General features: G+C 50.0%; 1 protein-coding gene across 1 annotated transcript; it reads left to right on the forward strand.

Moving 5' to 3' along the window:
* The first annotated feature begins 12,904 nt into the window (after window positions 1-12,904).
* LOC133353444 (melanin-concentrating hormone receptor 1-like) lies at window positions 12,905-17,400 on the forward strand. Its single transcript, XM_061569708.1, is given in 4 exon segments — window positions 12,905-13,083; window positions 13,085-13,272; window positions 14,934-15,550; window positions 15,552-17,400. Coding segments are annotated over 4 exon segments (1,575 nt in total). The 3' UTR covers window positions 16,143-17,400.
* The last annotated feature ends 8,854 nt before the right edge of the window (window positions 17,401-26,254 follow it).

Genomic DNA, 26,254 nt, shown 5'->3' on the forward strand with positions numbered 1-26,254 from the left:
CAGTAGAAGCACATCTGAAAGCGCATGATTTGGCGGCCATCTTTATTAAATGGCTAGTCAAAGCAGTTGCAAGGATGGCCGGAGTTTGCGTGATGGTTTATGCTCCTTGGCGAGATCTCCACTTTTGAAATCAACTCACACTGACCAGTGTGGTGAAGTATGGTCAAACTCCCATGACCGGCATAGCATGGGGAAGTCTTCATTAACCAGTGGATTGACAAAGCTGTAAATGTATAAATACGTGAATCATTTCTAATAGCACACTATTGGAAGCAGACATCAATCAATCACCAGAACTGAATGTTCTATGCAAGTGTACATACGTTCTGTGCGGTGTAATAATACTTTCCCAATGTGACTTTTTGCAAATGCATTAAAATGTGAAAATTAACTTAGTGAGGGTTTACACAGCGATTAATAATAGGATTTTTTTAAATGTCAAAAATGGCCTCCTTGCTAGAACGAGCATTACGTGCCTCTATTGGTGGCCACGAACCATTGGTAGAAATTCCACATTACTATGGTCGCATTTGGGGGTAGTAGCCTCTTCATATAACAACCATTGTCTCAGCCTCGCTGTGCGCTGCATTGCACCACTATCCAAGTAGTTAACCTCGCATTCAATAAACCTTCGGAGTCAGAGTGAACATCCAACTCCAACATATTGAATGAATTAAACGAGGTAAAACTAATGGAAAAACACAACACAAAATACAGCATCCATTATTACTTGCAATATCAGTACAATGAATGAACACTGCAGCATCAAAACATTGTCTTAGATATATGAATCTCAACAATAGGTCCTGGATGGAATGGGCACATACATTAGCACTGAATAGCTATACAAGAGAATAAGCTACTGTTAAATAATGTCACTTTATGTAATCACCATACTGCAGCCTAAATGTACAGTCTTGACTTAAAGCTTTTGTGACTGCAGGAATTCATATTCTTTGGGTCTTTCTGTAATGTCATGTAGATAGGTTCAAAGAAAATAACAAAAAACTACGACGTTTCGATCACAACACAAGCGGTCGTCTTCAGGATCGAAAAGTCGTCGTTTTTTGTTATTTTCTTTGACCCTATCTACGTGACTTTACCGAAAGACCCAAAGAATATAAATGTACAGTGCTGCATATACCACTGAACTGTGGATGAGATACTTCTTCATCCTTGCTCTCAAGAACGCATTAAAGGTACATGGGCACAAGTCTGGCTTGACTTATCCAATAATAATGGGTTCAACTGAGTCGCTGACGTACCCTTGGAGGCAACACATTTATTCAGTTCCAACACACAGGGTAACTTCCCCTTAACAGAATAACAACCCATGGTGGTGACTACCAGGCTAACAACACTAGTTACAACAAAATTGCTACTACGGACTGGGACCAACAGCTTCGGCCCGGGTCCACGTGTTGGAGACTCGTTGAACGGAGAACGTAGATGAAGGGTTTCTTCCAAGATGAACAACCACCCTGGTCCCTCTCGGGACTTATATTCTCTGCGGCATGGCCGGCTCCACCCTTGGCCATGTCCACCTTCCAGAATCCTCGGGAAGGATCTGGGTCCTAATCACGTGACCACCCCTAGCCCCCTCTTGGGGCCCCTTTGTCAACTTAACTGGTCACGTGTCCTTCTGGGTCAACCAGAGTGCCATGGCCTAACGTAACCCCATCCTTCGGCCGGCACCCACACACCCTGTCTTATAGGCTCGGCACTGCACGTAAAGCGTGGTGCCATCTAGCGCTATTATTCAGTGCTCACCGGGCCCCTTTGGGGCCGGTACTACACCCACACCATTGTGGTATCCGCGATGTCGCTACATCGCACGCCGTGCCTCTCTAGGGCCAGCACTGCACCGGGCATATTGACATCCAACGATGTCACTACACAACTACAAATAGCATTCACAATAATGCAAGTGGCAGGCTTCGTTGTTATCTAGGCCCTATATTCATCGTAACAATTTAACAGCAATATAAAGGCATGTACAGCATTATAACGGCAATCCTAACATTATAACAGCATCCCTAGTATTTAAGAACATAATGCTTCTTAAAGTCCCGTAATGAACAGATGCAACCCATCTTCACTGAGACACTAATTGTACCTCCATTTTCTTCTCTGTGTAATGGCTGACACCCCCTCCTGGCCTCGTGACTTAGAGACCCTTACCTCGGAACTTCCTGGTCACGTGACCAAACTCAGCACAGTCATAGCAGGAAGTTCCTGTATAAACACACGCCCATATCTGGCAGAACAACCATTGTGGACCCAAGAGGGATAATAATGATTGCGATGATGAACCCGTGTGAGAAAACACGCTGAGTGTGTCACAGTCGATTTCATGGATTCTGTAGCCCTACTTTTGGACAATATTTCAAGTGACCTTCATTATCCACACACTCGAGGGGACAATCAATATGGGGTGCACAGTCCTGCGAGAGGGAAATATGTTTCACATGGCAGTAAAATGATATTGCTTTTGTTTTTTTAGTTCTTAGAGCTGAAATGTCACGACGTTTTTTTCACGGTGTTATGGTACAGTTTGTTTAATTTTGTCGTCAATGGTGACCCGGTCGAGATCAATGATGCGCTGCCCTCGAGAACGCTGTTTAATCACAACCGGCAGAAACCTGAATTCGATACCAGGATCTCAGCGATACCGGCTGACTGCTGATGACCCCTAAGCCACGCGCTCACCTTGCTGAATGGGAATTGTATGAGCAGTATGAGATTTGCTCTGAGCGAGCCAGAGCAACTGCCCATGTGCTTTACCCCTCACTAGAATTTGAAATGAGCCAAGGGGAGTATTACAAAGCTCAGTATACCTACAGCTGTAAACAATCACTTTAAAAGACTTGATTATTCCAGCTGTTAAAACATATTTTTTCTGCTTTTCAATTTTAGTTAAGATAATGCGGATACTCTGAAAATTGCACTTCGAGTTACCCATTGGATGTCGTTCCCTACTGTGACAGAAAGAACAACAAGTTATGGATGATTCTGAGTCATGGCCACGTAGATTACCATAAGCAAAGTCCTACTGCGGTCAACGGAGCACTCGAGAGGGGTCGCGTGTATCCATTGCAACAATCTCCTGGCCTCGTTCGTCTCACCACTGTTGCATAACGTCAGCAGCGTAACAGCCGCAATCATTTCAAAGTAAAATGTTTTCGTACGGCTCACGTTTCCTTCGTGAATTAATCGCATACGGTAGACTCGCGTTTAAAATAAATGTACCTGCTAATCGAGCAATTCAAAGGCTGCGAGTTCAAATCATTGGCAGTGGGACAGCTCAGCCTGTCATCGCCCTTGGGGGATGTTAATATGTCTACCACATTGTGGGTATTCAGAAAAGCTGGTCACAATTCGCCGCCCCTATGCTAAGGTGATTCGTCATGACTTGGCTTCACGATTAAATTCTGATTTTTTTTTACCATTGTGGTGCATGTAGCACCTACGGTGCCTACAAGCGTTCCAGCATCATCATAAATGCACATTATTGATACCGCACCTCCTAATCAATCACATCTTGAGGGCCCTTGAACCAATCACAGAGACACATGAAAGATTCAATTGATACTTGGGGGCCCAGGAGACGATGCGGGTGGAAAGTGCCGCCACCCCCCTGTCCAAGGTTTAAATAAACAAACAACCATATCGGGACAGTTGCAGCCACTCGAGTCGCCACCACAATGATTGTGGCAGACCGGCAATGTCAATCTCGTCTCCGGAAAATGTCTTAGAGCGGGGAGGAGATGGAGTGCATCAGGTGATTGACTCTCGAAATGCATTTTCACCTCCATGCATTCCCCTTGTAGCCTGGAAAAGAGCTATATAGCTCAATGGGCCTTACCTGGTAAAATAAAATAAAAATTCGAGTTTTTAGAGTGTATTTTATCAGCGGCAGAAATATCAACAGCAGTAACATTCTGGCGAATTGCCCGATGATGCTGGATGCCATTACCAGCGAAACGTCGTACTCAAATTGCAAATGTTGTGGCTTCAACACACCGGTGGGCTAAAGCAGTGAACTATTTGTCTTTGTCAACGTGACACATTTTTACTGATTGGCCGTGTCGGGTGGTGGAGGGTTACGACACATTTATAAATAACGCGATCTAAACCCAAAAACGTTGATTATGAATAACATTGGTCGCGAAAGCCTACGTGTTAAACTGAGCAGTAACAGGGTCAACAAAGTATCAACATCATCATAACAAACTTCACCATCGTCAATTTTATCGTATTTAATGCATGCATCATATGAATTTGTTTAACACGTAGGCTTTCGCGACCAATATTATTCATAATATAGGTTTTTAGCTCAGATCGCATTATTTATAAATGTGTCGTAACCCTCCACCACCCAACACGGCCAAACAGTAAAAAAAAACGCGACACATTTTTTACTGTTTGGCCGTGTCGGGTGGTGGAGGGTTGCAACACATTATAAATAACGCGATCTGACCCAAAAAAAACTATATTATGAATCATATTAATCTATTTGAATTTAGAATTAAATGTATTTAAATTGTGAATCAATAAGTTGTCCCTACAGTTGGCAGCAATAATCTTTTGCCTAGAATGTATTTAGTTTTGTTTTCCATGGGAATTTGGAATGTCCCTACTACTGGCTGAGGAATCAAGAGTGGTGATGCGTTACCACCCCGTGCTCGTCTGGCCACAGAGACACTTTGACTTCATTGACTTTTTCTTCTTGGTTCTTTCGGTAAAGGAACGTAGAATGGAAACAATAAAATAATAAAAATAAAACATAATAAAATAATTCTCACGACGTTTCGACAGACACATTCTTCACCTGAGGACGGCTGCTTGCGTTGTGGCCGAAACGTCGTGAGAATTATTTTATTGTTTTATTTTTATTATTTTATTATTTCCATTCTACGTGACTTTACCGAAAGAACCAAGAAGATGAATCCCTGCAGTCACGAAAGCTTTACATCGAAATTCATTGACTTTGACGTGTTTCTGTCCCCCGCCAATGAGCTGCGCGGTCCCAATTCACTCTTGTCTCGTGAGATTAAGAACTGTGGGACTGTGCACTTCCCCGCCAACCAAGTGGCGTAGATGTAATGAACAAGGGCAGGTGGTGATGAGTGGGGTGTGCGCAGTACGGAGAATGGCAGATTTACCCCATGGGGTCAGTGTCCAAGGGAAATAGACCACGAGCTACGTGGTGGTGGTGGTGGTAGTGGTGGAGGGGTGATGAGACTGTAGCAGCGGACCCTTTAAGAAAGTGTCAACTATGTAGCAAGGAGACGAGGAAGTTAACATCTCGCCGCGGTTGTGAGATGTTAACTACCTCGCCCGGTATACAGGATATCGGGGGTTCGATCCTGACCCTGACGACGCCTGTGTATTTCGAGTTTGTGTGTTCTCACCGTGGACATGTGAATTTTTCTCCGTGTCCTCCAGGTTTTTCCCTCCACATTTAGAAACACGCGTTCGGGGCATTTGGCTGCGATGAAAAAGAAAGTCCACGTGATATGCCACTTCGTTGAGCTATAATTTCTGGCCACGGTGGTGATGGTGAGTATGTAGAAGCAAACCATGGCAGACGGGTGTCAATTTTGCCATAGCTACAGGGTCTGGTGTTCAAGAAGGAAGAAAGCGATTCTAGATTTGAAGCTTTCGTGACTGCAGGGATTCATATTCTTAGGTTTTTTCCGCTAAAGTCACGTAGGTAAAAAAATAAAATAAAAATGTATAAAAGTAAAAATAAATAATAAATAAATAAAAATCACGACGTTTCGGAGGCAACACAAGCCTCCGTCTTCAGGTGGAACCGTCACAGCCACGACAGCTGTATCAAGTAAGAGAAATTCCAAGAAAACAGTCCTTGTATATATACTGGTTGAGGGTGGGAGGAGCCAAGGTAGGCCCTCGATATTATTATTGTGAGGCTGAAGCACGCTGTTAGGAATGAGCCTTTGTTGTGTAGACTGGTTGTTAAGGTGAGGCTGATGTAAAGGTGCGTGTAAATGGGACTGAGCATTTTGTTATGTAGAGGTGGTGAGGCTGAAACCGCTGCCAGGAATGAATCTTTGTTGTGTAGACTAGTTGAACTGGGAGGTTCTAAGAGTTGTTTAGGTGCGGCTGATGTAAAGGTGCGTGTAAATGGGACTGAGCATTTTGTTATGTAGAGGTGGTGAGGCTGAAACCGCTGCCAGGAATGAATCTTTGTTGTGTAGACTAGTTGAACTGGGAGGTTCTAAGAGTTGTTAAGGTGAGGCTGATGTAAAGGTGCGTGTAAATGGGACTGAGCATTTTGTTATGTAGAGGTGGTGAGGCTGAAACCGCTGCCAGGAATGAATCTTTGTTGTGTAGACTAGTTGAACTGGGAGGTTCTAAGAGTTGTTAAGGTGCGGCTGATGTAAAGGTGCGTGTAAATGGGACTGAGCATTTTGTTATGTAGAGGTGGTGAGGCTGAAACCGCTGCCAGGAATGAATCTTTGTTGTGTAGACTAGTTGAACTGGGAGGTTCTAAGAGTTGTTAAGGTGCGGCTGATGTAAAGGTGCGTGTAAATGGGACTGAGCATTTTGTTATGTAGAGGTGGTGAGGCTGAAACCGCTGCCAGGAATGAATCTTTGTTGTGTAGACTAGTTGAACTGGGAGGTTCTAAGAGTTGTTAAGGTGCGGCTGATGTAAAGGTGCGTGTAAATGGGACTGAGCATTTTGTTATGTAGAGGTGGTGAGGCTGAAACCGCTGCCAGGAATGAATCTTTGTTGTGTAGACTAGTTGAACTGGGAGGTTCTAAGAGTTGTTAAGGTGCGGCTGATGTAAAGGTGCGTGTAAATGGGACTGAGCATTTTGTTATGTAGAGGTGGTGAGGCTGAAACCGCTGCCAGGAATGAATCTTTGTTGTGTAGACTAGTTGAACTGGGAGGTTCTAAGAGTTGTTTAGGTGCGGCTGATGTAAAGATGCGATTGTTTGGTGTGGTGGCATCAACGGCGGCATCCATGACGTACTCTCGATCGAGGTTTCTAAACTAAAGGTCAAATTTCGAGACCAGGAACTTGTTCACGAGGTTTCATTATAAGAAACAGATTATTCAATTATCACACGTGTTCAAGTTCAGCTCATATGTATGCCTTCTGCTTTGTGCAACTCTTAGTGCATTCATTTCCCTCTTGGTGTGCTTGGGTTTTTTGTTGTGGGAAACTGCTCACCTGACAATTGAAAACGGTGAAATTGCAATCGTACTTAAATTGTTCCAATGTAATCAGGGCTCTTCGGAAAAAAGAGTAATTTCCAAATACAAAGCAATCTCTGCCCACTCTCTGTTCTGAAGAAGAGCCATTTGCCGAACATATCCTGTGATGCTTTCCTGTTGTAACGAGCGTGCTTTTACTTGTGCTTCTTCACCACTGACAAAACACAGTCAGATGTTTGCAATTATTTTTGACCCATGAACATTTCCATTTATCATTTCTCAAAACCCTAAGAATGACTCGAGCTGCTGGTATCGAGCGAACATAAGCGACGGTGCAAGGTGTGGTGGCTTCGACATCATTGGCCAAAATGACCCATTTACCCTTGTGCTGGACAGTGCTGAGAATTGGCAGGCAAGGGGAAGATGTTTGTCACGCATTGGAGGAATACATTAAACATTGGACGATTTTTTTTTCAAGGGAGTTTTAAATGACATCCACAATGTTTGAGTGAGGGCTACAGATTATTTCAGCTGCTGGCGAAATCTATCTCTGGATTTCACGGCTGAATATTCCACAGTCTCTTATCACCGCTCCAGACGCAGCACCCAGCGTATTAACGAACCAAAAGCATAGGACACTTTGAACCCAAATCCGAAGATAGCCTCCACAGATGCCCAAGTCTAATCCCTCACCAACCACTACACCCACCCAGCACAAGCCACTCACCACCACTACACCCATAAAACCCACCCAGAAACAAGCCAATCACACACCACTAACCCCAGCACAAGCCACATCACCACCACTACACCCTACTACACCCACCCAGGCACAGCCACTCACCACACTACACCCACCACTACACCCACCCAGCACAAGCCACTCACCACCACTACACACCCACCAATACACCCACCCAGCACAAGCCACTCACCACCACTACACCCACCACTACAACCCACCCAGCACAAGCCACTCACCACCCACTCACCCACCACTACACCCACCCAGCACAAGGCACTCACCACCACTACACCCACCACTACACCCACCCAGCACAAGTCCACTCACCACCACTACAACCCACCACTACACCCCCCAGCACAAGCCACTCACCACCACTACACCCACCCGCACAGCCACTCACCACCACTACACCCACCACTACCCCACCCAGCACAAGCCAATCACCACCACTACACCCACCACTACACCCACCCAGCACAAGCCACTCACCACCACTACACCCACCACTACACCCACCCAGCACCAGCCACACCACTACACCCACACACCACTACACCCACCCAGCACAAGCCACTCACACCACCACTACACCCACCACTACACCCACCCAGCACAAGCCACTCACCAACCACTACACCCACCCGACACCCCACCCAGCACAAGCCACTACACCACCCTAGCACCCAGCCACTCACCACCACTACCCCACCACTAAGCCACCCAGCACAAGCCACTCACCACACCACTACACCCACACACCACTACACCCACCCAGCACCAAGCCACTCACCACCACTACACCCCACCCCGCACAAGCCACTCACCACCACTACACCCACCACTACACCCACCCAGCACAAGCCACTCACCACCACTACACCCACCACTACACCCCACCCAGCACAAGCCACTCACCACCACTACACCCCCACTACACCCACCAGCACAAGCCACTCACCACCACTACACCCACCACTACACCCACCCAGCACAAGCCACTCACCACCACTACACCCACACAGCACAAGCCACTCACCACCACTACACCCACCACTACACCCCACCCAGCACAAGCCACTCACCACCACTACACCCACCACTACACCCACCCAGCACAAGCCACTCACCCACCACTACACCCACCACTACACCCACCCAGCACAAGCCACTCACCACCCACTACACCCACAACTACACCCCACCCAGCACAAGCCACTCACCACCACTACACCCACCACTACACCCACCCAGCACAAGCCACTCACCACCACTACACCCACCACTACACCACCCAGCACAAGCCACTCACCACCACTACACCCACCACTACACCCACCCAGCACAAGCCACTCACCACCACTACACCCACCACTACACCCACCCAGCACAAGCCACTCACCACCACTACACCCACCACTACACCCACCCAGCACAAGCCACTCACCACCACTACACCCACCACTACACCCCACCCAGCACAAGCCACTCACCACCACTACACCCACCACTACACCCACCCAGCACAAGCCACTCACCACCACTACACCCACCACTACACCCACCCAGCACAAGCCACTCACCACCACTACACCCACCCAGCACAAGCCACTCACCACCACTACACCCACCACTACACCCACCCAGCACAAGCCACTCACCACCACTACACCCACCACTACACCCACCCAGCACAAGCCACTCACCACCACTACACCCACCACTACACCCCACCCAGCACAAGCCACTCACCACCACTACACCACCACTACACCCACCCAGCACAAGCCACTCACCACCACTACACCCACCACTACACCCACCAGCACAAGCCACTCACCACCACTACACCCACCACTACACCCACCCAGCACAAGCCACTCACCACCACTACACCCACCACTACACCCACCCAGCACAAGCCACTCACCACCTACACCACCACTACACCCACCCAGCACAAGCCACTCACCACCACTACACCCACCACTACACCCACCCAGCACAAGCCACTCACCACCACTACACCCACCACTACACCCACCCAGCACAAGCCACTCACCACCACTACACCCACCACTACACCCACCCAGCACAAGCCACTCACCACCACTACACCCACCACTACACCCACCCAGCACAAGCCACTCACCACCACTACACCCACCACTACACCCACCCAGCACAAGCCACTCACCACCACTACACCCACCACTACACCCACCCAGCACAAGCCACTCACCACCACTACACCCACCAGCACAAGCCACGCACCACCACTACACCCACCACTACACCACCCAGCACAAGCCACTCACCACCACTACACCCACCACTACACCCACCCAGCACAAGCCACTCACCACCACTACACCCCACCCAGCACAAGCCACTCACCACCACTACACCCACCACTACACCCACCCAGCACAAGCCACTCACCACCACTACACCCACCACTACACCCCACCCAGCACAAGCCACTCACCACCACTACACCCACCCAGCACAAGCCACTCACCACCACTACACCCACCACTACACCCACCCAGCACAAGCCACTCACCACCACTACACCCACCCAGCACAAGCCACTCACCACCACTACACCCACCACTACACCCCACCCAGCACAAGCCACTCACCACCACTACACCCACCACTACACCCACCCAGCACAAGCCACTCACCACCACTACACCCACCACTACACCCACCCAGCACAAGCCACTCACCACCACTACACCCACCACTACACCCCACCCAGCACAAGCCACTCACCACCACTACACCCACCACTACACCCACCCAGCACAAGCCACTCACCACCACTACACCCACCACTACACCCACCCAGCACAAGCCACTCACCACCACTACACCCACCCAGCACAAGCCACTCACCACCACTACACCCACCACTACACCCACCCAGCACAAGCCACTCACCACCACTACACCCACCACTACACCCACCCAGCACAAGCCACTCACCACCACTACACCCACCACTACACCCCACCCAGCACAAGCCACTCACCACCACTACACCCACCACTACACCCACCCAGCACAAGCCACTCACCACCACTACACCCACCACTACACCCACCCAGCACAAGCCACTCACCACCACTACACCCACCCAGCACAAGCCACTCACCACCACTACACCCACCACTACACCCACCCAGCACAAGCCACTCACCACCACTACACCCACCACTGCACCCCACCCAGCACAAGCCACTCACCACCACTACACCCACCCAGCACAAGCCACTCACCACCACTACACCCACCACTACACCCACCCAGCACAAGCCACTCACCACCACTACACCCACCACTACACCCACTCAGCACAAGCCCCTCACAAGCACTCACCACCACTACACCCCACCCAGCACAAGCCACTCACCACCACTACACCCAACCACTACACCCACCCCAGCACAAGCCACTCACCACCACTACACCACCACTACACCCCACCCAGCACAAGCCACTCACCACCACTACACCCACCCAGCACAAGCCACTCACCACCACTACACCCACCACTACACCCACCCAGCACAAGCCACTCACCACCACTCCACCCACCACTACACCCCACCCAGCACAAGCCACTCACCACCACTACACCCACCCAGCACAAGCCACTCACCACCACTACACCCACCACTACACCCACCAGCACAAGCCACTCACCACCACTACCACCACCACTACACCCACCAGCACAAGCCACTCACCACCACTACACCCACCCAGCACAAGCCACTCACCACCACTACACCCACCACTACACCCACCCAGCACAAGCCACTCACCACCACTACACCCACCACTACACCCACCCAGCACAAGCCACTCACCACCACTACACCCACCCAGCACAAGCCACTCACCACCACTACACCCACCACTACACCCACCCAGCACAAGCTACTCACCACCACTACACCCACCCAGCACAAGCCACTCACCACCACTACACCTAACCCAGCACAAGCCACTCACTAACCACTACACCCACCCAACACAAGCCACTCACCAACCACTACACCCACCCAACACAAGCCACTCACCAACCACTGGATAATGTGAGCAGGTAACCACCAAGCACAAAGAGGTTGTCATCGGAGGTTGCGAGGCTACTTGGTGGGCAGCAGAGGACAACCCAGCAACATTCACTGTGTTCCTTACCCACGTCTCTGCCCCCGCGTCTCTGCTCCCTGCCTTCAACTGACCGCACTGACCAGCGTTGTGAAGTATGGTCGAATAATCCCCGACGAGCACACAGCGTCTTAAAGCCCTCATCCAGCAGTGTATTGACCAAAAAGGCTGTTTATGTCGGCCTACGCACAAGTACGTGTACATCTGCGAAACTGGCTCGGATATACGTCAATGGCAATTGAATGGAATGCGTCCCAGAGTTCGTGTCCACCGAGGAGAAGACGCGATGGAGGTCAAACTGGTGGCCAGGCAGGTGCTGGGTGGATTGTCGCATCACAGGATCTAGCTGATGATGAACAATGATCATGATTAAACATGCACGCACGCGTGTGGATAATTAATCCTAATCCGAATATTTATTCATACAGGAAACATATCAAAATAATTCGCTTGCCAGGTCAAGCCCACTGAGATATTAGCTTGTTTTCTCCAAAGCGACCTGGCTATCACAAATGAAAGCTCAACAAAAGTGTCTCATCATCATCATCGTGTGGAAATGTATAGCAGCCAAATAGTCTAAACGCGTGATGTCGATTCTAAACGTGCAGGGGGAAACCGGAGGACCCGGAGAAAAATCCACGCGACCACGACGAGCGAGAGACGCTCAAACTCCAAATATGCAGCGTGATATCCACATAGTCAGTGTCTCTCTCACATAATGCAGTGCTCGATTCAACACAAGGAGGGCAGCAGCACCAACAACATCATCATCTCGAGAGAGTGTCGGGATGAGAACGGTTAGAGGGGATGGAGGGAGGGGAGATACGCAGAGAGGGCAAGGGGTGACTGGGTTATTGGAGTTACAGGCAGGGAAGACGTGCAGAGTTGTGATACTTGAGAGCCAAGCACATTTGCGTCACACGTGTGCCCAGTGCATGCGTCTCAGTGAGAGAGGGAGAGAGAGACGCACACACACACACACATATATTTAAACCAGGAGAGTCGGAGCAAGGTGGGAAGATTTGTCGACTGCGTCAAAGCAGAGAGCCGGGAGCACTTCGACTCAGCATGGATGTCACCGTGTCCAATCTCTCCACGACGACCCCTTCGTGTCGTAACGCCAGCTGTGGGAACGAGACCGGCGTGTACGCTACGGGTAAGACGCACGCGCACGAACACGCGCACGCGCGTACAATGTCGAGCCCACGACTTCACGCCGCAAATGTGCGTGCACACGGAGGTACGGGCTCCGGTGTAGCCTCCGTAGATTGTTGGGGCAAGTTCTGTTAGCGAGCACCTATATGATGGCCGGGACGGCGCTGCACCCGACGAGGTGGGTGGCCACCAACCACGCCCGGCCGCCTTTGTCTCCAAGGAGGTCCAGGACAAGTTCGGATCCTGCGTGGCACTGACGTTAGCCGTGAGCCGCAAATCGCAACGAGGTGGTCGCTAATCCGGCCACCTACGTTCTTGGATGCTATGCATACGGCCACACAAGCGGTACCTTAGCCTGTCTCCCAAGTCGATTTAAACGAGTAGAGTACCTGTTACGGTGTGCACACATCAGCATTGGGGAGACAAAGGCGGCCGGGCGTGGTGACAACCACTCACCTCTTGTGCCGTCCCGCCCTTAATAGGCGCTCGCTGACATGAACGGCACACTCTGGTAAATGCATTGCGTGTTAGCCAGGAGGCGATGCGGGATGACTTGGCCCCGCCATAGGAATGTGGAAAAGTGATTGCTCACAGCGCTACGATCCTTGTCAGCCGTCTCCGAGCGCCGGCCATCGTGCACATGGTGCACGGAACGTGCCTCCCTTAGATCGACTCAGCCTGAAAGCAATCGACTGTGTGGTGGTGCAGTCAGCATCAGCTCCCGGTCGAGGCGAAGGCGGTCGAATAATCTGTCCGGTTCGTGTGTCGCATTTAGTCTTCAAATCTCAAGGCTCTCCAACACAGCTATCGTGTCCTTTAAGCCTTTCGTATAAAAGGGTTATATTGATCGAAATGAAGGAATGAGTGAGTAAACAAATGAAATATTGAATGAGTTCAGCGTTCTGTGGGCAGACGCAGCCCCAAGGGTAAAATATGCTGTCTCAATGGACTCACCGTGTGAACAATGCACTTGGAAATACACATTTGCATGAACGCATAGACGAATGAATGATTGATTCCGCGTGAATGTACCCAAGTCGTTCGTAGGCTCTCGCCCGCAATTATTAAAACGAATGAACTGATGAAGGAATGGACAGCATTTGCCTCTGAGTTCACGTGCGGCCGCACTGCACATCCACACCGAAATGGCAACGCAACACGCCACCAGCTGCACTAATGGGGGTGGATGAATGCACTCATGCACGGATGAATGAACTCCTCGTGCATGCCTGCGTATGCATTGCACCTACCGCATGTATCACATCCCCCGTAGACTCATAGCTTATTTATAGAAGCAATTAATTAATTATATACTTGCATGCGTTTGGGTAACGCACCCCACATCACCGCGTTGAGATACATCACCGACACGCACTTGCGGCTGCTTTATATTTGAATGAATGACAACGTGGATGAATGAATCCTATTGCATCGCTGTCGCAAGCACGCACACGCAATTTCACTCCCGACAGCCACCCATCGACTTTCCGTCCCGCTAATCAAACACCCCCGAAGACAAGCGCGCGTTGTTGGGAAGCGGGCACATCGTATTCCATGCGTGTGCGTGTTTCTCCACCCCCCTCCCACCACCCCCAAACTTTCAACAACAACAACAACACCACGACCTAACACATCTCTGCACGCGCGCGCTTTCCCATTCAGCCGCACGGCCACCTTCCGCCACGGTGCCCTCCGACGTGTTCATGACCGCCCTGTACGGCGCCATCTGCCTGATGGGGGTGGCCGGCAACCTGCTGGTGCTCTTCACGCTCCTTCGCAAGCGCGCGCGGCGCTTCCGCGCCCTCTGCACCGCTCCCGACGTCTTCATCTTCAGCCTCGCCCTGGTGGACACCCTCTTCCTGCTCGGCATGCCCTTCCTCCTGCACCAGCTCGTGGGCGACGGCGAGTGGAAGTTCGGCGCCGCGCTGTGCACGACCATCGCGGCCACCGACGCCGCCTGCCAGTTCGCGAGCACCTACATCCTGACGCTCATGACCCTCGACAGGTACCTGGCCACCGTCTACGCGGTGCGCTCCGCACCGATGCGCACGCCGCGCCTCGCCCTCTGCGTCGTGCTCTGCGCCTGGGCCCTCTCGCTGCTCACCGTCACCCCGGTGTGGCTGTTCGCGCGCCTCCTGCACACCGCCGACGGCAGGACCCGCTGCGGCATGCTGCTGCCCAACCCCGGCACGGACATCTACTGGTACACGCTCTACCAATTCGTGCTCGCCTTCGCCGCGCCCGTGCTCGTCATCTGCGCCACGTACGCGCGCATCCTGCCGGCACATGTCCAAGCTCGACGCCTCTCCTCCTCTCGTGGCATTCAGCAGCAACAGCGGCGGCGCAAGGGGGGGCTGCGGGAGCAACGTGCTGGAGCACAGGACGCGACGCATCACCAGGATGGCCCTGGCCGTGTGCGTCTCCTTCGTGGCGTGCTGGGCGCCCTTCTACGCCCTGCAGCTGATCGAGCTGTGCCAGCCGCGTGTGCCCCCTCACCTGGTCGTCTACGACGTCGCCATTGGGCTCGGCTACCTCAACAGCTGCGTCAACCCGTTCCTCTACATCGCGCTGAGCGACACGTTCAAGAAGAGCTTGCTCGGCGCTATGGTGGCGAGGCCCAAAAAGGAGGGTGCCCTCCGTGGAGGCGTCTCTCGCGCGGTGGAGTTGCGCTCGCTCGGTTTGGGTTGCAGAGTCGGGCCGGTCGTGAATGCCGAGATGAGGGTACAGGCGGCTAGAAAGTTGTGCTTTCTGGAGGCCACCACGGGCAATTGTGCTGCTGCTGATGGTGGTGGTGGTAGTGGTAAAGATGGAGGTGGTGATGGTGGCAGTGGTGATGATGGTGGTTGTGGTAGTGCCAACCTGCTCAAATGAGCACTAATGCAGCGATTGTCTCCGTCTGTGGCTCTAAGCCAAGTCGTGGAATTCCCACATGCCCGTGGAGGGGCCATTCTCTCCATTGGATGTTCACGGTTGAATGACCAACATAGTGGTACAGTCATACCCCGGTTTACGTCAGGGATGCGTTCCTGAAATGTGCGATGACGAATATCGAAACGATGTTATTCAAAGCAATTTGCAGGGTAGTTGGGAGGCGAAGGCTGAGAGGCGATGGATAACGAGAGAGGACGGGTGATGCCGTCAGCGACGTAAGTGTGGAGTTGAGGCGACCCAAATCGGGTAGTGGTATTCATAAAGTGACGACGTATTGGCGAAACGACGCAAAAGTGGAGAGACGTAAATCGGGGTAATACTGTACTCATTTTATCGACCCATTTTGGGGTGATGAAGTCGAACTCCAACGGAGATTTCACTTTCTGTCCTGAGTCAGGGAGTTGAACGCTCCGCTCCACCTGTAGTGCTGCCCGACCAGATAGCTGTGGCTGTGGATGTGATGGCGGTTGTGGTGACGGTGGTGGTTGTAACGATGGTGATGATGACAGTGGTGATATCACACTGCTGTTATAACACCGAACTGAAAATATTTCATCTGTCCTAACTGATCAGTCGTTGTTCACTCTACCTAAAGGAAAGCCCTTCTATCAATACATCACTGAAGGATTTCTGTGTTTGAACCTTTGTAAAAAAAAAGGTCAAAGTGTGTCCATGCTGAAATGAGAGTGAGTCCCGCATTCTTCTGCTCGTAGGCTTGAGCCTGTGGTGGAAATTCCACATTCCTATGACGTGAATGGGACTATCTACAGGACAATCTCGGTAAACGTTCTAAGTGCAAAATTCCCTCTAAACCGATTTGGCCTAACATCTCCAACGCTAGGACCCCTTTGAACATGGTTTAGTCGTATGAGTCATTGAATAAGCAGATGACATATGTTTAAATTATTCAGATAGACGGTGAGCTAACTGCACTATGAACTCTGTAACCCAGGTTTGATTCCAGGCCATGGTTAAGATCAGTGGCGTGTGATATCTTAACTGGTTCTGGTCACCCACTTCACCAACCCGCACTGACCAGTGTGAAGTATGGTCAGACGCCCCCTATAACTCACATGAGCATTGGGGATACCTTCATTCAGCAGTAATTTGACAAAGGGCTGAAAATAATCATCAGCAATATGAATACTGTACGGTAGCGTAAATGCAGTTCGAGTGCTTACTGCTGATGGAAATTCCAAGTTTGTATGATGTGGATTCATTAATCCATTTGACACTCACGAGGGATTATGGAGAGGTTTAAAAAAATACGTATTAATGATTTTTACGCGATGTGCAAGGGTCAATAAAGATTTTTTTTAAAACGTTTCCCCTAATTATTTTCAAAAACCTTCCTTTAATCTCAGTGTGGCTTCTGTATGAAGATGAATGCTGCAGGAGGGTGTTGTAGATGCAATCAGAGAGAGAGGAGATTGCGATGGGTGGGACACGTGTGCAAGGGAGGTTACTGAAACAGGCAGGCAGGGGTCGGTGACCTAAAGCCAGATCGTGGTGGTGGTGGTGGTGATGATGAGACTGTAAGAGTGCTCCTTAGAGGTTGGGTGCCAACCGTGTAGCAGCTGCGGGACGCTGGCAGATGGAAGTGATGGCGTGTTGTGGTGCCATCAAACGGCGTTGGTCCGTGATGACCTCTTCATCTTGCCTTCTAAACCATAGGAGCAAGTACGGTGCCACACCAACTCCCCATGTTGTGTTAACAATACAATGATGACGCTTAATATTCCACTGCATCTTCATGTTCAGATGCTGTTTTAATAATCCCTCACCTTTATTCTCTTCCGAATATATTTGGCTCCTAGGCGTGTCTCAGGGTCCTTGCACCATGGCTCTTTGTTTACTGAATCTTCAGGATTATTAAATATGTATTGGTTTGACCATCTGAGCTTCGGATGGTTTCCGTGAACCCAATGAATCATGAATTGTCTCCAGAATACAGGTTTAATTGGGTTAGATCGCGTAAATATATAAATGTGTCCTTAAACCCACCACCACCAGACACAGCCAACTAGTAAGGTTTGTCAGGTAAACAGAACATGCCAATTCGTCACTAGTACAGCACACCGGTGTGTTGGAGAGCCAAGCCACAACATTTACAATCTGAGAGCGACGTTTCGCCAGTAATTACAACCAGCTTCATTAGGCGACAGCCAGATTTGTGGAGTAGACGTAAATTGTCTGTTTCAATAATGCAACCTAGTGCCACCAAAAGCTGTAAAACGATGCATTTGTCATTATTCATCACTATTCATGTGCAATGTGAAATCACGTGTTCCCATTTGCCAACGCGTGTATCCATGTCTTGTAAAGCACTTCATATTTGATACATTCTAAGCAAATATGACAATGAACGGCACAAACATATATTGTCAACTGCTGTTTGGAGACCTTTTTAAAGCAGGTCTTGTAGGTAAAAAAGCGTATTTTATACAGATATGCTGCACAGTGCATGGACAGTAGAATCCCTCTTAATGACGGTTATTGGTTCCACAAAACTGGTTGTTAAATGATGTGGTCGTTAAGCGAGCATAGGGAAATACATGGTAAAGGCTTAATTCGTTCCGATAGCATCGAAAGTTACCCTTTTTTATTTAATGTTTAAACAATGGATATTAATACGTAAAGATACTAGCAACATTATCTATATGTCTCAAAAACGTATAGGGTACTTCCCGACAAGGTAGAAAGCTGAAATTTGGTACATACGTAGCTTTTAAGACAAACGCAACAGAAAAATCTGAAAATCCGAGATTTTTCATTTTAAGTCCCCAAATCTCGATTTTAAGTGCCTTATAAACATGTTCGATCATGGTCTCATTCAGAAACCGTTCAGAATATGAGATTGCGTTTTTTTCGTTTCATATAACGTTAAACAGCAATAAAAAAATCTAAGCGAGAATCATTCTTATATATATTTTCATACATTTCGGATTCAAGCGGTTTTGAATGAAAAAATACACATTTTATGACGTTTAAATCTGAATAATTTTTAAACGGTAAAAATTAACCCGTAAAAACAAAGTTTTTCACTATAAATCCTTTATATGCGTGGCGGCTAGAGTCCTCTCGTCCTCTGGCTTGAGATGGCTGCCACCTATGGGTCAGATGATTGCCTGGCAGCATTAAGCAATTGGTAATTAAATATAAAAAAAATTCCTAAAAAGTGTACAATTTAGCAAATTGTTTTTTCACGAAAATTAATTGTCACGCACAACGAGTCTGTGTGGAAAATGTCAGCTCGATTGGATCACGGGAAGTGGGTTAAAAAACGACCGAAAGATTTGCACGGTCGTAAGCGCGCAAGCAAGCAAGCGAACTTAATATAAAGGATTTAAATAAAAAAACGACCGAAAGATTTGCACGGTCGTAAGCGCGCAAGCAAGCAAGCAAGCGAACTTAATATAAAGGATTTAAAAAGATAGGAGCTTCCCCTCATAGAGTATTAAGTTAATAAATGTTTGTTCTTTCTAATACAAAAAAGAACAAAATCTTTAAATAGAGCGGTTTCCGATGGGTACGTCTTAAGATAAGAAGTTGAATCAAGTCGTCAACATGCTTCTTTTTTGCGGAAAAATCATTTTTGTAGTGTTTGAACGTAGAAACAAATTCATATTAAGTTAATTATTATATTTTTTTAAAACGTTTGCCTGGCAAAGACAAGCTTTATGAACTCGGAAATACATAACAGTAAAAGGAATATGCATAATATAGTTTTTTTGGATTAGATCGCATAAATATATGAATGTGTGGTTAAAACCTGCCACCACCCGACACAGCCAACTAGTAAGGGTTGTCACGTAAACAGAACGTGGCCAATTCGTCACTAGTACAGCACACCGGTGTGTTGGAGAGCCAAGCCACAACATTTACAATCTGAGTACGACGTTTCGCCAGTAATTACAACTAGCTTCATCAGGCCACAGCCAGATTTGTGGAGAAGTCTAACTGTTTCATTCTTTATATCTAGGCGTAGATGTGGTGACTACACTTCTGCGCTCTTACGCAAAGTGGCGGGCAAGCGAACATATTTGGCTTCATGGAGGCCCCGTCCTAAAGCGAATTAGTCGTTAACAAGGGTGACCGTTAAGAGGGCTACTACTGTATTGTCATGAGGCTGCCACATTTCTGGGAGGCTCAACCAGGATGTAAGCCGAGCTAGCAGGCCCCTCCCTCTGCTAGCCACGCCTACTTTTCAATAGCCACGCCTACTCAAACCACTAGGCCAGGGGTCGGCAACATGCGGCTCCGGAGCCGCATGCGGCTCTTTACGGGCTGCTTCTTGACGATATGTACGTATGTACAGTATGTACTCAGATGCATTGCGGCTCTTGAAATACTGAATTTTGTACCGAATTGGAAAGAAATGGCTCTTCTTGTTATTTTGGTTGCCGACCCCTGCACTAGGCCTACCCACGCATCGAGCGGATTCTGCTCTCTGATGTAGGTCCCACCGATTGTGTAAAATCCCCCTCCCCCCACACGCTCCACTGCAAATTCAATGCTCAGGAAACCCCGCCCATTACCTAGTTAACCCCGCCTACTAATCAGATAGCCCCACCCACCAATCAGGTAGCACCACCCACTATTCAGATAGCCTCCGCCCACGACTCAGATAACCCCGCCTACTACTCCGGTAGATCTGCCCACTACTCAGGTAACTCCGCCCACAACTCAGGTAGCCCCCCTACCCACTACTCTGGTAGCCATGCCCATTTCCCACATCTTGAGTAGAGTATGAAGCCATATTCTTTTGTTCTTTCGGTAAAGTCAATAATAAAATGAAGACAAATAAAAAAAAATAACAACCTTGTCAGCGTTTAGCTTTTTAACGTGTGGATCTGGTTTATTCTTGTGCAGTGTCTTGAAAAATCACTCAGACGGACACGTTGTAACAAGTCACCTGCTTACACTTTATTAACCTATTCTTGCACCAGTTGTAGGCACTCCTAGAACTATCTACACGGTCACTTAGATCTAACATCTTCCACTCGTCTCTATGTTAACCCTCACCTATCCTGCCCTTGGCAGCTCTGCTCCCAGCGACTCCGCACACAGCTTAGTCGCAATCAGCATCTTCATTCCCAGAGGCTTCGCACACAACGCCTCGGCACACACCTTCTTCTTCCACAGAGGCTTGCACACAGCACCCAGCAGCTTCTCACCCAGAGGCTTGCACACAGTGCCTCAGCACCCAGCAGCTTCTCACGCTCCAACGCTGCCCTCAGCTACACTCCCTCAGACCCACTCACTCGTCTGTCCCGGGCAGGGGGATCAACCATCATCCGCCCGGCGACTCGTGAGGTTTGAGGTCCATTGACGACTTGAGCGGCAGCAGCGAGGTGTCTTCACTCTTGTCCCCAGCAACCACCAGCCCCACCTCCGCTCACTCTTTATATCCCCCTGCCCATTATCTGAGACCTCCCCTGTGTCTCTTTAAGGCTAGCCGGGCTGGCGCTTGTCAGCCCATTCATATCATGGCTTGGCTTCGCGAACGAAGATCTAGGAAGGACATCCACGTCTTCTGCAGGCACGCTGGTGGCTGAAGAGGCCTATGCGGGACAAGCAGGTCCTGCCACAACAGCTGCAAGTATAGGTCTCATCTGGGATGGGTGCTGAGGGATCACGGTTCTTCCTCCTTCTCCTTTTGTCCTCCATACGGGCCCTGCGGGTATCTTCGAAGAAGGAGGTGGCCTGGTGGACTGTGTGCCGCCAGGAGTTGCGATCAGCTGCTTGTGTTGCCCACTGACGGTGATCGATGCAGCAAGCAGTGAGGGACTTCTTCAGGGAGTCTTTGTATCGCTTTCGTGGTGCCCCTATGTCGCGATGGCCAGAGGACAGTTCCCCATACAGCACAATCTTAGGCAAGCGGTGGTTCTCCATCCTGGCGATGTGCCCTGCCCAACGAAGCTGTGTCTTGAGGACCATGGCCTCGATGCTGATGACCTTCGCTGACTTGAGGACTTCAGTGTTGGCGACGAAGTCACTCCAGTGAATATTGAAGATTGTGCGGAGGCAGCGCTGATGGAAACGCTCGAGGAGACTCAGGTGACGATGGTACGTGACCCATGACTCAGCGCCATACAGGAGAGTGGTCAGCACAACAGCTTTGTAGACGTTGACCTTTGTGGCTCTTTTAAGGTTTCTGTTGTTCCAGACACGTTTGTATAGTCTGCCAAATGCACTGTTTGCCTTGGCCAGCCTGTTGTCGACTTCGTTGTCGATCTTGGCGTCAGACGAGATGACGCACCCCAAGTAGCTGAACTGGTGGACAGCTTTCAGTTCTGTTTGTTCAATGAAGATGCTTGGTGGATGGTGCTCCTCATGGGGTGCGGACTGATGAAGAACTTCAGTCTTCCTCAGGCTGATTTCAAGGCCGAAGATCTGAGCTGTTTTCGCGAAACAGGACGTAATTCGCTGCATAGCTGCCTCTGTATGAGCAAGGAGGGTGGCATCGTCAGCAAAAAGCAGCTCCCTGATCAGTTGCTCCATGGTCTTTGTGTGGGCCTGCAAACGCCTCAGGTTGAACACGCTCCCGTCGAGACGAAAACGGATGTATACGCCATCAGCGTCGTCGAGGTCCTCTGTGACCTGCTGGAGCATCATGCTGAACAAAATGGTGAACAGCGTGGGAGCAAGAACACAGCCCTGTTTCACGCCGTTTGCAATAGGGAAGGGCTGCGAGAGATTGTTGCTATGTCTGACTTGTCCAAGCTGGTCTTCATGAAGCTGGACGATCATGGTGAGGAACTTCGGTGGGCAGCCTAGCTTGTCCAGGATTTTCCAAAGTCTCTGCCTGCTCACGGTGTCAAACGCTTTTGTCAGGTCCACAAAGGTGACGTACAGTGCTTTGTTTTGCTCCCAGCACTTTTCCTGAATCTGCCTCAGGACAAACACCATGTCTGTGGTTCCCCGGTTGGCTCTAAAGCCACACTGGGTCTCTGGGAGATGATCTTCAGCTATTGCGGGTACCAGTCTATTCAGCAGTACTCTTGCGAGGATTTTGCCGGCGACGGACAGAAGTGTTATGCCACGATAATTGGAACAGTCTGATTTCTCCCCTTTGTTCTTGTACAGGGTGATGATGACTGCATCTTTGAGATCTTGAGGGAGTTTACCCTGCTCCCAGCAGCAGACGAAGAATTCATGGAGTTTGGTGTGCAGTGCTGGGCCTCCGTTCTTCCATACTTCAGGAGGGATGCCATCGACTCCTGCAGCTTTACCACTCTTCAGCTGTTTAATGGCTTCCTCAGTCTCTTGTAATGTTGGTGCCACATCCAGTTCGGTTTTCACTGGTTGTTGTGGGATGCGGTCAATCGCTGGTTCTTGGACTGAGCGGCTAGCATTGAAGACCGTGTAGAAGTGCTCAGACCAGCGGTTCAGGATTGAGTCCTTTTCAGTGAGCAGTTTGTTCCCGTCTGCACTCCGCAGGGGGCTCAGGATTTGGTACGAGGGGCCATATACCGCTTTTAGGGCTTCGTAGAATCCCCTATAGTCGCCAGTATCAGCGCAAACCTGAGTTTTTACTGCGAGGTTGGTCCACCACTCGTTCTGAATCTCTCGAAGCTTGCGCTGGATGGTGCTGCATTCCAGGCGGAAGGCTGCTTTTTTGTGCGGGCAGGATGGTCGGGCCAGGTGGGCCTGGTGTGCTGATCTCTTCTTTGACAGCAGCTCCTGGACTTCTAAGTTGTTCTCATCGAACCAATCTCTGTTTTTCTTCGTGGAGAATCCGAGGGTATCTTCAGATGTTTGCAGAACAACAGTTTTGATGCGGTCCCACAGCACTTCAGAAATCGGAGGCGAGTCTCCTAGGTAGCTCGGTTCCTCTAGCCTAGATCGTAGGCTTTTCTGGAAAGCTGCTTTGACCGCGGCAGACTGAAGGCTGCAGACTTTGAGCTTCTTCCTCGGGGCGCCACCGTTTCTTGGTCTGGGTTTAAAGTGAAAGCTGAGTTTGCAGCGGACAAGACGGTGGTCTGTGTGACACTCGGCGCTGGGCATTACCCTGGTGTGAAAGACATCTTTTAGGTCACGCTGGCGCACAAGGATGTAGTCTATGAGATGCCAATGTTTTGACCGAGGGTGCATCCAGGTTGTTTTCAGACTGTCTTTCTGCTGGAAGATGGTGTTGGTAATGGAAAGCTGCTGTTCCGCACAGAGTTCAAGTAACAAGCGTCCATTGTCGTTGCAGCTGCCCACACCGTGCCTTCCAAGTATGCCTTTCCAGGTTTCCGAGTCTCTGCCCACTCTGGCGTTGAAGTCGCCAAGGATGACAATCTTGTCGTCAGCTGGGATATCCTGCAGAAGGCTGCGTAGGTCGGAGTAAAACTTGTCTTTATCAGCGGGATCTGCCTGGAGAGTTGGAGCGTACACACTGAGCAGCGTTGCGTGTTGTTGGTCACGAAGTGGTAGACGCATTGAGATGATGCGGTCAGAGTGACCAGTTGGCAGGCTTGCAAGCTTGGTAGCGATAGAGTCCCTGATCATGAAGCCGACACCTGAACGGCGTCTCTCTGTCGCTGGTTTACCTGACCAGTAGAGAGTGTAACCTGCGCCATGCTCCCTCAGACTCCCTTCCTCTGAAAAGCGGATTTCGCTGAGGGCGGCGATGTCAACATCCAGCAGAGCGACCCCCACGGGCTATTGGATGGGGAAATAATATCAGCTGCCAGCATCTCATCAACAGCCTGGCATACGTATTTCTTCTCCACGGGGCTAAGTCTGTGGGGATTTATCCGAATCAGGGGCGAATCACCCGTATTGATATGATGATGGAAGAGGGAAGTGCGCCCAATATCAAATTTGCTAGTGCTAAAGACATCAGAAAAATCCTTCAAGAGCCGGCGCAGCTGAGCTCGCTGAACCTCTGTCAGTGTAGGGTTTTCGGAGCACAGAGATTCCAGCCACATGGAACCCAGTTCATCAGTTTTACCCACGCTCCCTGCGAACACAGGAGCTGGCTCCGCATTATCAAGACTCTGGGCCGCCGAGGCATGCGCGAGGACAGTGCCCGCCTGAATCACAACCAGCGCATGCCCCGCATTAAATACTTGTAAGAATGGCATCTGCTCAGCTGATACAATAGTCACAGCCCCCACTAGGGAAGGAGATCGAGACACGGCGTTAGAAGGGGTCAGCAAGATCCCCTCCTCCAGGCTCGGTGAAGGCAACGCTTTGCGCAATCACAGCAAAACGAGTGTTTGAGAACCCAGAGGCATTTTAACGGTTTGGATAGCCATCGCATGGATGACAGCATTCTGCGATGGCTGTCGACTAAGGGAGTGCAGAGACGGCAACCTCTGGTCTGATGGCAATTCAATACACCCTTGGTCAATGAGAATTTTCAAGGGCATCCTGCCTAGAAAATCGCTGCCCAGTAAACAGGGCATGGCAAATGTCTGTGAAACTAATATTTAGCCTTCCAAAAAGATTTCCCCAATTTGCACAGAGGCCAACATCTGGCCCATTATACCAAGACTCCTCCCGATAGCCGCTACACAAGTGCTCTCTATGGGGGTAAGAGGATCAGACGACGAGGGCAACGTACGAAACACAGCCTCGGAAAACCATAGTCACAACGACTCCTGTGTCTATCAACAGTGACAGGAGATCAAAAATAGTGGCCATCTTGGTGTAGGCGCATGCGAGGGTTGCTCTGTCAGATTCGGGGATGGCGAAAAAGGTGGTTGATGAGTCATCGTCGAGGGCCGTGGGAAGAGCTTGAAGCACCTCCTGGGATGTCCATCCCACCGAGATTTAACCGGCCTCGAATCAACGACGACAAGCCATCCAGTGTCCTCCTGCAGCAGTGAACTAACGCACCAGTGGCAGCCGTCGGGACTTGGGAACGACTTCCATCTTGGAAGCCGGCGGCTGCTGCTGTGGCGCAGTCCGATGGCACGAAATGGCGGATTTGTGGAGCACGGCTGCAGCCTCCAAAATGACGGGAAGGTCCAGCGCTCCCGCCGCCTCGGTCATGACAGCGGCGGGATGCACGTCTTAGCGTCTAGTGGTCGTTGCAGCTGTCATCCGCTCGAACAGAT

The sequence above is a fragment of the Lethenteron reissneri genome, chromosome 44 (genome assembly GCF_015708825.2).
Source record: "Lethenteron reissneri isolate LAM-NWPU_2019-01 chromosome 44, ASM1570882v1, whole genome shotgun sequence".
In the NCBI taxonomy this organism is placed as follows: Eukaryota; Metazoa; Chordata; class Hyperoartia; order Petromyzontiformes; family Petromyzontidae; genus Lethenteron; species Lethenteron reissneri.